This window comes from Mytilus edulis, chromosome 1 (assembly GCF_963676685.1).
Source record: "Mytilus edulis chromosome 1, xbMytEdul2.2, whole genome shotgun sequence".
In the NCBI taxonomy this organism is placed as follows: Eukaryota; Metazoa; Mollusca; class Bivalvia; order Mytilida; family Mytilidae; genus Mytilus; species Mytilus edulis.
In genome coordinates this window covers 119,001,106-119,021,015 of record NC_092344.1, presented here as the reverse complement: position 1 = coordinate 119,021,015, position 19,910 = coordinate 119,001,106, and the positions used below count along the sequence as shown (strand labels likewise).

The following is a 19,910-nucleotide window of genomic DNA, read 5'->3' as shown; positions in this document are numbered from 1 at the left end:
TCTTCTGTTTGTTAATTTCTTCTGATTACTTTTTAGTTATTTTGGGATGATCTTAACAAAATAAACACAGGGTTCCTTTGTACACAACAATTTAATAATGGAATGTAAACATAAAAATTAATTCAGCCTTTTGATGTTTCTATATATTTGACTTGTTTTTAGTGTTGTTTATGGAAGTGTGACTGTTATTTCTCAACACAGCCTTAAATGAAAGCTTTCCAATAAATAATAAATCAATGCTCTGCAGACTATGCTGGCCTGAAACCTTAGATAAAAGTGTATGACTTGTTGCAATTCGAAAACTTATTTTTACTGATACTTTATCAGCACTTGGACCTTCCTAGTCTACATAATGCTCTTATACTATTTCAATAAATTACAAGGTTGACCTTGATTCACCAGATTTCCAACTCATCAAATACCCCAAGGTCACTGATGATCATAGCTGAACTATTGCTTGAATTTAATGAAGGTTAGATTTCAACATATGCATAGGCTGCAACCCACCCTAAGCCTACATTATAATGACTTTGTAGGAGCACAGTTATTCTTTGTATTTAATACAAGGATAATGGTTTATGATGATGAAGGGTCATCCTTTCACAGTGATTTTGGCCTTTGACTATTCTATTCGATACAAAAAGGATCAATCTGAAACTCTTTTCAATGCATGTGCAATGAAAAATAACTACAAGTAGTAGACACAGCTAGACTACAAAGTTATAGCACGGGTATGAAACTAGAGGCTCTAAAGAGCCTGTGTCGCTCACCTTGGTCTATGTGAATATTAAACAAAGGAAGCAGATGGATTCATGACAAAATTGTGTTTTGGTGATGGTGATGTGTTTGTACGTCTTACTTTACTGAACATTCTTGCTGCTTACAGTTATCTCTATCTATAATGAACTTGGCCCAGTAGTTTCAGTGGAAAATGTTAGTAAAAATTTACAAATTTTATAAAAATTGTTAAAAATTGACTATAAAGTACAATAACTCCTTAGGGGGTCAATTAACCATTTCAGTCATGTTGACTTATTTGTAAATCTAACTTTGCTGAACATTATTGCTGTTAACAGTTTATCTCTATCTATAATAATATTCAAGATAATAACCCAAAACAGTAAAATTTCCTTAAAATTACCAATTTAGGGGCAGCAACCCAACAACGGGTTGTCTGATTCATCTGAAAATTTCAGGGCAGATAGATCTTGACCTGATAAACAATTTTACCTTCAGAGGAGAAGATTTTTGTAAAAGTTAAGGACGACGGACGACGCCGGACGCCAAGTGAGGAGAAAAGCTCACTTGGCCCAACACCGGAATTCTGATATACCTATTACTTTTATTTGACAGACATGAAAGGTACAAAGTACTAATTAATTTAAAGTATTTCAATAGAAATTTTACTATAAACAATTAACGTAGTGAATATGGGAAATGTTGACATTTTGTGTGTATCAGACAGTGAAGCCATTACATCATGTGTTACTTTGGATTATACAATGTAGTAATTCCATTTAAAAACAATGCGTGAATCAATGTAAAATATGTTATAATCAATTAGAATGAATCTTTCTTCATCAGAACCAAATAAGGCCTTTATACAACAGATAAACATACCTTGTCTGTCTGCCAAAGAACTAAGAGATCCACTTTGTTTAATACTTGGCATAGTTATATGTTCACTCTTAAATACCTGGAAATACATAAATTTAAGATCTGAATACGTATATTAAACCTCCATTTACTATTGAAGTTCAAAATGTATAACTGTCTAATATTGTACGTTGCCCTCTAGATGGTTTTGAATGATTATTATTTGTTAGGTTGCTGTCAAAGCATTGAGCAACTACAAAATTGAAGACTTCTAAAAAAAGTCATTAGAATGATCACATGGTCTGTTATGTTACCCCAAAAGGTTTATCTTCTATTACTGCTCAACCTACATACATACAGTAATCAAAATTCAATATTTAATCCATTCCCAATATGGTTGCAATCTTTATGATACATGTATTATGACAGTGATACTTTTGGATTTATCAGCAACCTTGTAGCAGTTATATGAGTTAAATCCATACAAGCAGTACAAACTTTGGCCTGAAGAATCTTTCCAAGTGTATGTTTTAATATTTACTGTCTTCATTAATTAATCAGTCTTGACAGCCTTTTTATTCTATGATACTCTTGTTCTGAAGATTGACTTCCACAAAGAGATTGGGCCGTTTAGTAATCAATAATATAGACAGTTTTATATATAAATTTTGTTATGAAGTGTAAAAAATTGAAAACGGCTTAGATTTTAAGTCTGTAGACAAAACAAAAATCACAATTGTCGATTTTGTGAACCTTTTCTCCAAATAACATTGGAGTCAATTTGCATGAAATATGAGTTCACTTAGTATGTATTGGAAAGCTGCCACCCCAATGGATTAGTATAATACAAGTTTTATACTGTTACATAATCACTCTTTATAAGTAATCCTATATTTATCTTCAAATGTCGATGTGACAGTGAGACACATTAATTTTACACTTTTAATGCACCTTTTCTTCACATCCTTAACAATAACTTAACAATCATATCTGAACCATGAGACTAAAACACAGCATTATGTGGATCTGTAACATTGTGAACAGCATGTTAATTTTTTTAGATCGAGAAGATATTTGAGACACAATACCTTCAAATGTCAACCAAAATAAAACTAATTTAATTGCATCCAAATGGCACTGATTTATCATAATACTTGGAACAAGGGAAAAAATCTAATGATCTTATTTGAAGATGATCAGATTTGATCAAGGCCAACTTGAAAACAAAAAATATATATGTAACTTAATAAAATAAATGTGTCTCATGGCATAGTGACCAAAATATTAACATTGGTAGTATGTTCTTTGCTCATTGTTGAAGTCTTATGGTGACCTATAGATACTAGTTTCTGTGTTATTTGGTCTCTTGTGGAGAGTTGTCTCATTGGCAATCATACCACATCTTCTTTTTTATATTAAGCATTTAAATCACTTCAAAATGTTGGTTAGAGACTCAAATTTGTTCAATAGCATTGTACTTCACCAGAAGATCTAATGAATGAAATTTCACAGACTTTGAAGATAATAAACTAAAAACCAAAATAAATGTAAAATAATCAGGAAAATCACACGTATTTGTAGAAAAACCGTTGAGTGTAAAAAATAATGTTTAAATTTGTGTTTAAAAACATTCTTTAGTCAATTAAAATGATAATTGCACTCTATTCCTATAGATAACGTTTTATTGTTCAGCTTATGATATTTGATTCTAAATATCAATGTATTTAATACACCAGTGAACCTTTTTTTCAAAAATCTTACCAGTATAAAACACTCTTTTAGATCATGCAAGAGCTGCAAGGTCATATTTTCTGATCGTTCAAACAAAAAATAAATAACGCAAAATAATCAGAGATTTCAACTTGTTTACCTATTACATGTATATAGTTCATTACAATTTTTATGATCACTTTTGAACACCTATGGAATTTTTAAACCAAAAAATATCTTTGACCTTAATCTACCTCCAGAATCTAATTCATGAAGTAACATATAGTTAAACACCTCATTTACAAATATAATATGATGCAGTTTTAAAATTATAATTTAAATATAACTCAATTAATTATACTGTTAATTCTTACCTCTTGTAAATGAAAATCAGTTATTCAGTAAAAATTCACATTTTTGTGTTCCAAGACTGCCATATTTTTTTTATATTGAATGTTATCACAACACACGAACTTATATCGGAGTTTAAATATTTAGATATAATGTCTTAAAATATTGGCAGCGTAACAATAAATGTTTTTACAGGTCATTAATCCAGGTTGTAATATTTCGATATTAAACATTTAACACTGATCAACAAGAAGTTAATGTTAATTTACACTAAAAGCTGCATTTATGATGGAAGAACTGCTGTTATTCAAGAGAAAAGTAATCTCCTTGCTCAAGACCTAGTAGTTGCTGATATAAATTTTTAACAATGAATCAACAAGAAGTAAAAGTTAATTTACACTAAAAGCAGCATAAACAATCAGAGAAATTTGGTTAACAAAGAGAAGAGTTACCTCCTCTCAGAAGACCTGTCACCAGCATTTTTTTGTGCTACTAATTCTATAACAAATCAATATTAAACCAAATTCTTTTTTAGATGAGAAAATTTGAATTTCTGAAACATAATTTAAAATAATAAATACATTTGTAATACCCTTTGAAAGGGTCCCTTTCATAACTATATTGGTAATGTTGTTTATAAACTTTTTAGAGGAGTAGGTCTGGTAAGAGTCGATTTTGGCCTAAAAATTCAGGTTCATCTGATGAAAGATTTTGGACACTTTTTAGTTTAAACATATTTAATTATAGTGGATTGGGAAACAAGTCTTGCAACTTATATTAATCCCTTTCCACTTTGCGGGTGCGAGTGCTGCCTTGTAGCGGTATAGCCTGCTCTTTTTCGAAATCTACAAGGGTGTCTTTAATGTGCAAAAGATATGGCTCTCTCTTAACACGGGTCAGCCATTTCTCATCCCCTTCCGACAGACTATCATCGTTTCCTCAAGACCATACTCGCAAATGGTGTCAAGGGAGCGCCGAAAATTTCAGGGAATCCCAGACGGGAATCGAACCAGGAACCTTTGTGTTAGTAGTCCGATGCACTAACCACTACACCATGGCAGCTTGGACACTTTTTAAACAGTTAAGTGTCTACTTCAGTAGATTCAATTAGTTTATGTGAAAGACTTGAACTAATATAGTCATTAAAGACGCTCAAATCCAAGCTTAAATATGAAAAATCTATCAAATATGCCATAATATGTCACTTTCAGATGGCTTTTGTCAATCAAAGAGTAGAATGCTCTGAGGAATACAATTGCCATAGTTTTCATTGACACATGTATTGCACTTCTGCCAACTTTTCATTAAGCAAATGGGTGAGATTTGGCCAAAATTGAAAAGATCAAAGAGGGAAAAAAAATAGATCCAAGGATACTGCCGCAAAAAAGGATAAACATGCGTGAGTCTCACGCATTTTTGGCAGCCCTGGTACAGCTGGATAGTATTATTTTCAAAACTAATTCTACTGCACATGCAAAATGTAATAATCTGAATAGTGACTCAACTTTAAAAATAGCCAATCCCGGATACAAGTGTATAAGCAATCAACTTTAAAAATAGCCAATCACGGATACAAGTGTATTAGCAATGTACTTATTTTGTCTTATTTTTGTACTATCAATTCCACGTTTACTTTCCACAGCAGCCTCTGAGAGTGAGAGAAGGTATTTCACTTCGTACATGTATCTTATCACCGTTATTTCTAGGAGGAACCCCATTTCTAACTCTTTAAATATAATTTCCTTTGGGTCAGTGGGGCATGAATCCTTTCCATACACACTCCTCTGTTTAAATTGAGATTGTTCTGAATATAATACGACGTTAATTGACATCTAACGAATATTTTTTCTTGACGAGTCGTATTGTCGTATTTTGACTGAAAATACTTTCGGAAGGGAGACAACTCGAAATGATAATATGGAAGACTCCAGTTCGGCTGAAGGGGTGTTAGGTAAACCTTTACGATGTGGACTACATTTATTTTAATTTAAATGATGGATATGATTTAAAATTATGCAACAACAATAACCCTCAATAGCAGACAGACATAGAAAGAATCCCATGAGTTTCAAATTAATCAATGAAGCGTGGAATCCAGAGCAACCACTCAATCTGATACCCCTTAAAATCAAGAAAACTATACGTATGTGCATTAATACACAAACAAACCCACGACTTGCGATTTGGAACAAGAACGTTTATTAAATAATATGATGAATGGTTCTCCATTTCTTTATGAGAGTACAGTATCAAATATCAGTTTCATAACGGTGAAATATGGAAAAACTCTAATTCAGTTCTTATATGACAGAAATAGATTTATTGGAATTCAGAGAACTCTCACATTTATCAAAACTGGGGAATTCCCTCTGACGTGTTTCTAAATTTATAAAAACACTAAATATAAATACTGCTTAATTCTGATTTTCCGTGTTGTTAAAAACATGCATATAGGTCAAGGAAAATATCAAACATGAAGATTATGAGAAGAACATTACAGGAAAGTTGTTTATGTTCAATCCTTTTGCCTGTTTTTACCTTTTAAAGCAAGACAACCATAAGAATCTGAGATGTTGCTGAATGTTTAGAATAAAACGGTTGATGTGAGGGAATGCAGCCCTGAGTCAACGGTAAAAGTCTACAGATTGCTTGAAAGCAATCGTATCCCAAAATTGAAAGTCGCTGCATCTGTTTTCCTTCTCAACCTTTATATATGTTATGTTTTATCATCAAAAACAACTTACATTTAAATATTAAGAATGAATACAATTGCGGCCACTTCCATTTAGACGGAAACCTTCTGAAAATTAACCAAAATGCTGATATTTTGAAGATTTCTTAATTAGGCTTATACCCGATACGTATATACATGCACATTGTATAGTCAAAAACAGCCAATATTTTATAGAGCAAATTATATTAAAAACTATTAGATCGTAAAATAAAATTACTTAATTAATTTCATTATTAATACTTCATTGAACTTAATGAAGTTCAATAGTTAAAATCATAATTATTCGTATGCTTATAATTCAATTTCATAAACATATAATTAAATATACAGTCATGTAATAAATTGTCATTGAACAGGTGCTATTTTTGTTCATTTCAAAAGTAGTGATAAAGCCATGCAGGAATATTAAAAACTATCAAGCCAGCCACATAAGAGTTTTGATTGCATGAAAGCAATCTTCACCCCAAAAATCAGTGCAGAAAAAAGTATACTTAATTTATAAAAATAATTTAACAAATTACTATAACTCCATTATAAACCAAACAATAATCATTTTAAATGTGGTGTTAAAGAATTCTGGAAGTTATTGAAAGCAAGATCAATATAAAAGTAAGGGATGTGGTATGATAGCTAAGGAGACAACTGTTAACCAAAGGGATAATGAAATAATCAAATGGAATGTTAGCAATTAAAATCAACTATATGTCCTTCAACAATGAAAAAAACCCATACTGTATAGTCTGTTATAAGAAGCCTCAACATGAAATGTATGAAATGATTCAAAACTAACAGCCTAATTTCAAACAGAAATAATGATAGTGGTCAAGTCTGGTTAAATTTGGCCCAGTAGTTTCAGAGAAGATTTTTGTATAAGTGAACAGATCCGAAAAGACACCAAGTGACAAGAAAAGCTCACTTAGCCCATTAGGCCAGGTTAGCTAAAAATCAGTTGAAAAAGGCTTTTACATAGAAAACATCAAACAAAAACACAGACAAGACATGGCAGGGTACATCCATCTGAATCCCTCATCCCTAACAACAAAAAAGACACTTAGTACAGATCTTAGAGTACTCACAGTTACTGAGATCTAGTTCAAAGCCAATAACAACTATTAATAAAGTAAAACAAAAATCATGTATCTAAGACTAAAATATCAAGGCTGTTGGTTTTCTCATTTGAATTGTTTTACATTTTGTCATTGTGGAGCCTCTTATAGCTTGCTATGCAGTATGAGTTTTGCTCATTGTTGAAGGCTAAACTGCAACCTATAGTTGCTAACAACTCTGATTTGATATCTATTTGAATGTGATTTCAAGTCAGTTAGATTGGAAAGCAGATATGTTCATGGAACCACATGAAATCAATTTCAGGGCATACATACATGTACTTGAGGCAAAGGAAAACTGGTTACTTTTTCAATGATAGTAATTTTTTTGCATAATTTTGTGATTAATGGTTGGAATACATCCACAGATGATAAATCATAATGAACATACAGCTTGGTTCTCTTTTTGTACAAGTATAGTTAGAACCCTATTATTTTTGTTTTACAGACTAATGATTTCAAAATTTCAAAAAAAATGAATGCAGTTGTACTGACACGAAAGTTTTCTAGGCTTTATCAATTTCATTTCAGCAATTTTTAAATCATTATCTTTGATGCCAATGTGTCACATGATCCCTTTCTTCATGGTAGGATGAATTAAGGTTTTGTGGTAATGATGCCTTTGAAAAAAACACAAATAGGAGAAAAATAAATTGATATAACAAGATGTGGACTATGAGTGCCAATGAGACAACTTTCCATCCAAGTCACAATTTGTAAAAGTAAACTATTATAGATCAAAGTTAAATGGAGCCTAGGAAGTACATGTAGTTCACTGTAATCTTTGAGGTTCAAGTCTCATTTGGGAGTTTGATCCCAGATCCCCCTTATTGTTTTCAAAATTGCATGTGATTTCCTGTGCCCCCAACTTAGTTTCCTTTTTTCACATCAAAATTATTTGACTTTCACCTGCCAACCTAAAAAATATTGGTGAATACTGCGTTACACTTAGACCCCAATACACCTTATCGCTATTCCCGGCCAACCTGATACTCTGTACTACTTGAACATTTAATGTCATACAATAATCACTTTTCCATTGTGGTGTCAGATATTTTGTATTATCGCTATTTTGTGCATTTTTCCTTTGATCTTTTTTGTGATATTTTTCATATCATGCTACTCGCTTGAGATGGGAAATTATCGCTAGAAACTAAGGAGCCACGTGGAGTTGCTAACGAAATTAACATGAAATTGACAACGTCGTCATAGGTAAAACAGCGATAAACAGATTATCATTAGTCATCTCAACTCGATTGCCTTTCTCGCTTTCGCCGTGACCGGCTCAAGCGAGAAAAGCAATCTCGGTGAGATAACCAATGATAATCTATAATTATGACCTCAAAATTTAAGGAAACCTGTGTAATGTCCAGCAATGGCAGACAAATATCGATAAGGTGTATGACACCTATTATGCGGCATCACAGTATATTTTAAACATTTGAGGTCAATATAATTGGTTAGTTTTGTAGTAAATCGTTCAATTTGTAAAACTCATACAAATACTCATACAATTAATTCCAAAGTAACAATAGATCTAACAAGCTTCTTTGGAGTGGAGATTTAGATGGGATAATTTATAGGTGACCAGTTTAGATGCAACTCGATCAAGACTCAATCAACATAAACCACATCCCCTTCAACAAAATATTACATTAAACCATATAGATCGTTGTTGAAAATATAAGCAGACTAATTCTAAGTATCTAGTCGATCAACAGTAAAATACAAAAAGTGGAGATTGCAAAAATTCTGCACTTTGAAGTGAGAGTGTTCCCACTACTATTCACTCAATTTATTACAGAATGAATTGTTGTTAACTGTAAAGATATACGTTTTGGGTCAAAGTCATAATTTAAAATTACAGTCATTACACTCTAAAATTCTTACCAAGGATTACATATTGAAATATCGTGTCTAGGACTTTTGGGAATTCACTGTTGTAAACATCGCCATTTTTATCACGTGATCAAAACGTTAGACGCTTCTGCTTAGCAACTTATAAAACATTCGGCGTTAATTAATTTTACTGTGACTGATACAATATATAGCAGTTCTTTAATCATCAATTTTACTTAATATGTATATCTTCTTTTAGGTTGGGATATAAAATAAATATTCTTAAAACACTCTGAAAATCAAATTAAATTAATTGGAAACGGGCACCTGTTCATAACTAATCGGTATATGGATGATTCTTTTAAGCACCAATTCGTACCAACCAGTTCGTCCCAAGGTGATTGGTCAATTCGTTCTGGACAACTTTAACGGGAACAGTGTTCAACTATATTATAATGTATTTGAGATTAATATACACATTATAAGATGTAATAGTTATCTCATACAATATTATATAAAGCATTAAAATATCTAATAGTTATCTCATACAATATTATATAAAGCATTAAAATATCATGTACAAAAAAAAGTGACCGAAAATGAAAAGTCACACGAAAAAGTCACAAATTAAAAAAGCACGTGACAGAAAAGAGACACAGGAAATCAAGTGACAAAAATATAAAAAAAAAAGCAAATTTAGTTTAAATAAAGATAATAAAAAAATCACATACATTATACGCCATGTATATTTCTATTGAGATGCATGTTCAGGAAAAGGTCAAAAGAATTGTTAGTTCAAAACGTATTTAGTTAGTATCAATTATGTTTGAGAATTATATGTAAACATCGTTTATTATTATAATGCAGTCGTATTTCAATCTTAGTGTTTTGCACTTTGAACAATTTTCAAAAGTCAGACATAAGACATATATATGTATACAGTAACACCGAGACTATGTGTTATATAGTAGTCTCAGGTATACATTATAGACAATAGACATTATTTAATTTCAACCCAATCATGGGTCCAGTGCCGGATCCAACAATTCAGTTTACACTGGGAACAGTATATCTAACAATAATATATATGTTCCTGGTTTACATTAGGGGGGTCCCAACCCAAAATAAAAACGGGGTTCTAACCATATGTTCCCAGACTTTGAAATGGGAAATGTGTCAACGAGACAACACTGCTCAAGAATACCATTGGGTCTTCAACACAACAAGAAAATACGACACCTGGAGACAGACTTCAGCTGGCTCGGCCTTAACAATATAGGCGTACACTAACTCCGAAACATATACATTGTGTACGTGAACTCAAATAAAAGACTAGTCTAACATGCCCTAAAAAAAGACATCTTTATACACAGTTAGATTCGGCATATCGAAGAAACCAGACGAATTATTTTTTATGAAATCAAACAATAAGTTTAACTTTGAACCTTTGAATCTCGATGCGTACCAATTTAAAATGAAACCCATTATTCCTAATTGAATAAACGGTTAGAATCAGCATAGTAAAGAACCCAGAGAATAAAGAATTTGAATAAAACCCTGCTTTTTTTTTTGGTATGAAACTTTGTGGTATATTTTCACAGAACTCTTGTTGTTGTCCGGAAACGGGCTGTCCCTCCTAATTTTCAAACAGTTACCACGAAAGTCAACTCAAACCTCCCTTTTGTGGAAAGGAGCCTTATGGTACAACTTCATAGAGATCCATACAATTAAAAACAAATTATTGTCTGGACACCAAATGTCTTTGGACAACAACGACGACACTGACAACGTCATAACATTAATGTTAATAATGTTAATAATTATAATTACTCGACCGCCGTCGTATACAACATTACTTAATTTTTGAAGTTCTTAACTTTTAAATGACTTATTTCAATTAATGTGTTCAGAAATTATAACCAGAACCTAAATAGTAACCATAAAGTGTTGGTTTTTTTTTTGTTTTTTTTTTGTTTTGTTATCTAAAGGGATTTTTAGAATGCTTAATTTTTTGTTCACATTATAGTTAAATGAAAGTCAACATCTTCCTAGGTTTATATCATTAATAATAAGGATGACTGGTACCTGAAATATATATATACACAGTACATTAGTAAATGATTAGTTAATAGTAATTGCTAAAAAAAATCTTTTACATCCAAAACAACGCCTCACAGCATGTCCGTAAGGACCCCGATATCAAATTTTTGTGAGAGTCACTTAAACATGTTAAACGGCTTAACAATAGTTATGTGGTATAAACTAAGCACTAAATGTTGGTTATTGTTAAATTAATTATTCGTGGCATACATAAGGGAGACATGAAACTCAACTCGCAAGGCACCGATCATTCATTATCTGTCTGTGTAGGATAAGGAGGGATTGTTAAGACAAATACCTAAAGGACTGTTTACTACATACATAACCATTAAAAACAGAAAATGACCACAAACTAGTGTAAGAAAATCTAGCAAACATAGAAGATTGGGCAAAAAAGGGGGAAAACGATGTAACGTAAAACAATGCTATATTTTCTCAATCTGAGTATCAAAAACAAAATCCAGAGATTTTATAAGCTTAATGGCCCACTACGCCAATAATATGATCTAGAACAACCAATACTTACTAGGAGTCTGGGCTGATAAGCACAACACTACGTAAGCTAAGATTTGTTCCGAAATGGACGGATTTTTCAACCATTTGACCACGTATTATACAATTGTAGCAAATGCGAAAATGCAAACTCATGTTTCCTCAGAAGGAACATGCATAAGGTAGTCTAGACTACAAGAATGCAAGACAACTGCTTACATTTCTCCGATACGTTCAACGAGGAATATTCAGAAACATAGAAAGAATATAGCGGTAAGCAGCAAGGTTCATTACAGGCGACTACAAAACAATGAATAAATACATAACAAACATGAATTCTAAACTAGAACGCCCAAGAGATTCAAAATAGACGTATCAACCAAACACTTGTATTTTGGTACACGGTGGACCAGAGGCTGGTTCCTATATTAAAAAAAGATGTGGTACGATTGTCAATGAGACAACTGTCCACAAGATACCAAATAACACAGAAATTTACAACTATAGATCACCTTCAACAATTGATAAAGCCCATACCGCATAGTCGACGATAAAAGGCCTCGAAATGAAAAATGTAACGAGAAAACTAACGGTCTAATTCATGTAAAGAACATGAACGAAAAACAAATGTGTTACACGTCAACAAACGACAACCACTGAACTACAGGCTCCTGGCTTGGGATAGGCCCATACATACAGAGTGTGGCTGGGTTAAATTAAACAGGTTCGCTGAATCTTAACCCTCCCCTAACCTGGGACAGTGGTGTAACAGTACAATATAAGAACGTCGGGGACATATTAAACAAATCCTAATTATAAAATGGCGAAAACATCAACATTTCAAGAGCAATAACTCCAAAATTAATAATTAAGATTTTCTCGAATTTTTAGGGTGGATATACTCGTCATATTGATCATTTTTGAAATTGACGCTATTAATATACTACTGATAGATTTTAAAACGATGGCAAGAAAATGCACACAAAAAAACATACATTTCTGGGGGAATTGCTCCAAAACCACCGACCAGACTTTTCTGCAAGTTTTCAGGATAAACCGACCCTTTACTGCTGATTATTTTACCTATTGCCATAATTAGCCAAATTGTGAATCCTACAGATGAATCCGAAAAACTTTGATTTCAATCCATTGAGTAGTTTTAAAGATTTTTTAAAGAAAAGACGGACAAACGTAAAACAGACGCAAAGTGATAGCATTTTAAGCTCACGTGGTCATCTGGCTAAAACCCAAACAATTTTTCTTCAATAACATACAGGAACAAGATTTATTTTAACAGAAAGAAACTAAGCATATATGCCAGGGTATCCCTCCATGACACAAAATTAAACTCGTAAACTGACCTAATCATCTTCAAACGTATAAAATATGCAAAAGTTGCAAAGTAAAAAGACCATGATTGAGGAGGCTGAGTCAAATAATCTCCATCGAAATTTGATTTGCCAAAGCTTAGACTATATATTTAGTACATTGTAGTTACGTAAAGAACATATCCGATATCATCTGTGAAACGGTTATTCCTTAACGGCCAACCAATTTCGTGATGGTTCTAATTGAGTTTGCAACAATAACTACATCACAAATTATTAAAATATAAAAATTATTAAAATATAAATGACGTGACATACAGTCATGGTTAAAATTAATATTAATTACAGCTGATTTCATTGAGTGTGTAGTCAAATGTAATATCTTTGGTAAGCTTAACCGTGAAGTCATTATTAAGTCGGGTATACTATCCTCCTTTCGAAGTAATCAAGTCCAACAGACAGATGGATTGGTTACTAGTATCTGTCGGACTAGTCTACTCTCAAAGGAGGGTAGTTTACCTTAGGCTAATAATGACTTCACGGTTCAGCTAACAAGCAAGTTAACCAAAATTATTACCTTTGTCTACACACTCAATGAAATCGGCTGTAATAGTTATTTCTAAAAAAAACAATTACAGTTATCATCTCAAGGCAATCATCATTTCTTAATACATAATTTTCAAGCAGTGTAAGGGAGGTAATTAAACATATATATAATACCATTTCGATCCCTAACATCACTGAAGAGACATTTGAAGAGACATTTATTGTCGAAATCCGGATCTGGTGTACAAAACAATATTAACACCTTATGTTTGTGGCATAACATCGTGGCCACAAGTTAATTGTTTTCTGTTTAGTATAAAATTTATATTAAGATCCATTTTGTTACATCTTGTGATCAATTTTATTTGGCAATCGCCAATGGCAGTCAGCAGGGTTAAAGAACATCAGTTGTTCGACCTGTTAGTCAAAAGCGTTTTGTTTAAATATACTTCTTCACTTTTTTGGTCTTTTGGAAAATGTTGTTTGTGATGTATTTAGACCCTTCTACAACGAAATTTGTTTTACATGCACACGTATAAAAATTGATTTGAGCCATAACCCAACCCCCTTCCTAAACCATCCCTTTGTAGTATGGAAACTTGTGCTATAATTTTACACTTAAACACAAGTTATTGACTTGAAACTACAAAAATTCCTATTTGGGCTCCTTTTTTGGCACAAACTTATTGAAACGTTGGAGCAAGAACCCCAAAACTCAATTCCAGCCTTTCTTTGTAGTAAGAAACCTTGTAGTATAATTCCAGAGAGATCCATACACTAAACACAAGTTATTGTCTGTAAACTAGAAACATGTTTCTTTTTGGTCCCTTATTCCTACATGTTCGGGAAAATTAACCCCAAACTGAATTCCAGCCTTCCCTTTGCTTTATGGAACCGTGTGGTACAATGTCAGAGAGATCCACACAGTTACACACAAGTTATTGTCCGGAAACTAGAAAAAAAAAAAAATTCCCCTTAATTCATAGACTATTTGCCCCATAACCCTTAAAATAAATCCCAACATCATATCTATGGTATTAAACATTGTGGTACAATTTCAGAGTATTTTAAATACTTATACACAACTTGTTGTCCTGAAACTATATAAATGCTTATTTTGGGCCCCTTTGGGCCCTTAATTCCTAAACCTTTGGGACCATAACCCCCAAAATCAATCATAACCGTCCTTTTGTGGTAATACACATTGTACTAGTATTAATTTTTACTAATTTCTATTTACTCATACTAAAGCCCCGGAAACCACCTGTCTTCGGACGACGACGACGTGATACCAATATACGACCAAAATTTTGTTAGTTATTACGGTCGTTTAAAAACTGGAATTATATTTTAAAATTTCTTTCTGCACACAAGCTTTTGTTCATAAACAGGTCTGTCCAAGTTTAGTACAAATTCAGGATAGTTTAAGAAAGTTATAAAAATTAAAAAAAAACACAAAAAAAACATTAACAGCAGAGTGAATGTAATGTTAACTGGCAGAAAAACTAATTTTAAAATACGTCCATTTATAAGTAAAATAAGAAAAGAAACAAATTTTTTTTTTAAATTTCCTTTTTGATACTATCTTATGATCATTAACAATCTATACTGTCCAAGTTTGGTAGAAATCCAGGAAAGTTTAAGAAACTTATTAGAATTTTCAAAACCATATCCACAGAGTTACGTAATGTTAAAGGGCAGAAAAAATAAGTCCATTTATAAGTCAAATAAACAGGATTTTATTTTTACAAAATCTATTTCTGGATACTATCTTATGATCATAAACAAGCTACTGTCAAAGTTTAGTAGAAATACAGAATAGTTTAAGTTATGAAAATTTCAAAAACTCGGAATGTAAGACAAAAATGGAAGGCTTGACAAAAGGAATTGCCTATTTTGACTTAGGGATAAATCCTACTTTGTAAAGGATCACTATGATTCAAACAAAAAAATCTCTGAAATTGACATTAGTAAGATGCTTGATTTCTTCATTGACAATATATTTGTTACGTTTAGAGGACGTGTATTTCAACATACTTTCGGCATTCCAATGGGAACCAAATGTGCCCTCTCCTTGTCGACTTGTTTCTTTATAATTAAGAGGCTGACTTCATACAGGAACTTCTGAGGAGGAAAGATGAGCAGTTAGCATTTATCCTTTAACTTTACTTTCTGCTATTTAGATGATGTTCTCTCACTAAATAATTCAAAACTTGGTGATTATATTAAACGCGTCTATCCCATCGAAATAGAAATAAAGGATACAACAGATACAGTTAAGTCTGCCTGATATATTGACAATGAGGGTCGGTTGAAAACAAAAACTTCAAGACAAAATAGATGATTTCAGATTCCCAAATTGTGAACTTTCCATTTCTATGTAGCAACATTCCAGCTTGGCCAGCATACTTAGAATACATCTCCCAATTGATACAATATTACCGGGCTTGTATTTCCTTGAAAGAGAAAGCTGCTTACAAGGAAGCTATTAAACCAAGAGTTCCAAATGGTGAAGTTGAAATCCTCCATTCGTAAATTTTACAGATGTCATCACGAGTTGGTTGACCATTATGAAATAACCGTTCAGATCATATCTGATATGTTCCTTATTTTACGTGGCAACTACAATCCCCTTCCCTTTCATTAATAATACCTACCTTATTATCTATTTAGGCAGCAACCATTTGATTTTCTGGGAGGGGGCTATGGTTTTTTTTGGGAAAAAAAGTTTGTTTCCAGTTTTTGGAGAAAAAAATAATTTGTTTTTGATTCTCAGAAAAAAAATTGTTTGTTTCAACCTCAGCTGCCAGTATATGTTATGCTAAAATTGAAAGAAAAAAAAACCATAGCCCCCCACCCCCCAGAAAATCAAATGGTTGATGCCTTATCGGGTTTGTAATAATATGAGTAACTCTACGGGTGCCACATGTGGAACAGGATCTGCTTACCCTTCCGGAGAACCTGAGATCACCCCAGTTTTTGGTGGTGTTCGTGTTGCTTACTCTTTTGTCTTGTGTACTATTATATGTTCGGTTTTTTTTTAATTTTTAGCCATGGCGTTGTCAGTTTATATTCGATCTATGAGTTTGACTGTCCGGGGACTCCCTCTGGTATCTTTCGCCTCTCTTTTAGCTTACTTATAAGCATCTAGATAAGATTTAAGAGGCACCATGTTTGCATTTTTAAAGTCTATGTATTGGGTACTTATTTTGTGCATTTTTTTCAATTGCATCTATGAATGAGCTTTTTCAAGCTGATTTAAGACTCGACAGATATTGTCTGAAATAAATACATTCCAGTTTGCTTGTAGATAATATGACCTTGACTTTACTACTAATGAACGATAACAACCTTTACTACCCCTGAGGATCTTGCAGTTAGTCACCTAATGAAGCAAAATTCCGCAAGGGTATTTTTCCTCTCCCAACACTACTAAGCTGTTCAGAGTAGGTTAGACATATTGTTTTAAAAGATAACATCTGGGAAGTAATCTTTTGGCTCTACTTCAGTTATTGCAGCTATGATCTTTGGCTCAATGTCCTCAAAATCTACAGGGGTCTTTTCATCCTATGAACGATTTCTACATGAAGATTGGTATCAGTTGAATGGTTCAAAAGTTATAATTTGAGAACCAAATTGCTGTTGTGAACATAACCATTGACCTCAAAACCAATCGTCTTTCCTTTCTAATTCAATAAAGCCTTACGAAACCAAGTTTAATAGGCAAATATGTTTATCCCTTAAAATCATGAACCAAAATATTGAAGTACTTAGGCCATAGTTATTATATTTTTAGTTTTACGAAATATTTTGACAAAACCAATGGGTAGGAGGACGAAAAAAAAAAAAAAAAAAAAAAAACTGCTGCTGCTGCTGCTTGTCAATATCAAAATTTTTTTATTTTTATTTCACCAGGAGATTTTCTCCTAGTGTAACAACTATTTTAAGGTTTGAATTGAAAATCAATGTGCAACAACTTACTAAATCACCAAGAGCATAAATTTAGATTCTTTCATGCAGTTATGAACTAAAAATTATTTTTTTTTGCATGAAAAACACTGGGTCGGAGGAGAAAAAAAAATAAAAATCAACATTTTTGATTTTATTTTTTTTCCTATTTGGCAAAAATTAGGGTAGGAGGGTTCGTAAAATTAAAAATAAAAAAACTACGGCCTTATGGTTAAAAAAAGGCTTGATTCATCTAATTCTGATCCATATATAAAGCACATAACCCAAATTACAAAAGGACTTTAAAGAACTGATCTAAGAGTATTAAGTCATTGAAAGCTGAATACAGGCAATTACAACTAATAAGTAAAGCACAATTCCCAATCTAATTAAAAACCGATCTCTCATCGCTCCTGTTTCTGATATGTCGCGTGGGAGATCTAACGAAACCCGCTTTGAGGTCACATGTGAGTGACCCCGTAGGTGTGTCTTTTTCGACCATAAAATCGAGTCTTCCACGATCTTGAAAGTTTAACGTAAGGTAAAGGGATGCAACTCATTTTATTTACGACGAAATCGTCAGTCAAAATAATTCATAAACTTTTTTGATTGGCTTATTAATAGGTTGTCAACTCATTTGCATATCATTAAAAATTCTAAACTTTTAGTTCACTCACACGTGACCTCAAAGCCGGTTTCGTTAGATCACTCACGCGACATATCAGAAACAGGAGCGATGAGAGATCGGTTTTTAATTAGATTGCACGTTTCCAAGACTTGAATTTAACATAATCATAATATCAAATTGCTGTGAAAATTTCTTTCTGAATTTATTCAGAAGTAATTTTCAAGTCTTTTATCTAACCAAAACTTTAAATTACTATTCAGAGATTTTAAAATATGCTGTGGAATATATTATATACTGTACTAGATATGTAGTCAGTCATCACACTTAGAAAATGAACTTTGAATATTCATTGTGATTGATTGAAATCCATATAATTAATTCTAAGACAAACAGCATATTCAGTCTTAAAACTCATTCAATACAAGTCAACTCTTGTTGAATAATGTTTACTAAGTACCTGTAAAACAGTATAAGATCTTTTTTGGGGGGTAAATTGTTGCCTTTACCCATTTTTATGCTGCCATATTGTGGAGTATACACAATCAATGGTTTTCTAAATATCTATTAATGATACAAGAATAAATGAGAAACTGTCCCAGTGATGAAATGTTCCAACAATTGTCACTTATCAGTCAAAATAAAAATAGTTGTATCCTAACTGTTTATGACATTGCTGTATGAAATCCAGTTTCAAGTCCAGCAACCAATATTAGAAGTAGGACAGAATGATTTTATAGTGATCAAGCTTGCTTTCAGCAACTGTGAGCACTCTTTGTTACTGAATAATATATTGTTAACTTTGTGTTTTTTTCTTGTATGGATAATTATTGGTAGTAAAACTACCTACCTAATATAAACTGGACAGTAAGTTATGTATGAAATTTTTATAATAGCATATGTAAATACATATATACATTATTAGAAACTGAATTACAGAATATCATTACACAATGACATTAGGTGCTGAAAATCTGTGAACGTTTCAGAAATCCAGTAAAAGGTTGAGAAGGAGTCCCAGATAATGACAAAAAATAACACGAGTTTCTTTAGATTATCTGAAAACTTCAATCAAATCAGTGATTTAATGGGGATTGCACATTAAGGTTTTGGTGTTTAAACAAAAAGACCATACAAATAAACAAACAATCATTGGTAGAAAATTTTACTAAGCAGGGGTATAACTAGATCCTTCAATAATAAATAAACAATATAAAAATAATATGGTCTCCAAAAATAGATGTTTTTTTAATCATATGCAAAGCTCTTCTCGTTCAAGGTTGTACATGTACATGTAAAATTTGTTTAACAGCAACTCCAAAATTTGAATTCCTTTAGGACAATCCATTCCCACACTAAAAAATAACTTACAAAGAAATATAACCAGTCGGAGTTCTTACCATGAATTTTTTTTACATGTTGTTTTGAATATTTAAAAAAATATTATGCAAGTGGATAGCACTAGGTAATGCATTTTAGCTCAACGGCCAGATGAGCTATATGAGACACTTATGACCAAAAAAAAAAAAAGCACC

At 32.3% G+C, this 19,910-nt stretch overlaps 1 protein-coding gene across 3 annotated transcripts in view; it reads right to left on the bottom strand.

Annotated features, from left to right (window-relative positions):
* Positions 1-9,499, bottom strand: part of LOC139503197 (tubulin polyglutamylase TTLL7-like) — a 36,178-nt gene extending 26,679 nt beyond the window's left edge. For 2 of the 3 annotated variants that reach the window (XM_071292981.1, XM_071292948.1), the window contains exons 1-2: positions 9,388-9,499; positions 1,621-1,696 (exon numbers count right to left, since the gene is read on the bottom strand). In XM_071292981.1, the coding sequence (XP_071149082.1) occupies positions 1,621-1,672 (52 nt within the window). In that variant the 5' untranslated portion in view covers positions 1,673-1,696; positions 9,388-9,499. Of the gene's footprint in view, positions 1-1,620; positions 1,697-3,680; positions 3,783-9,387 lie in introns of those variants that run through there. The other variant, XM_071292956.1, reaches the window with a different exon arrangement.
* Positions 9,500-19,910: the final 10,411 nt, after the last annotated feature.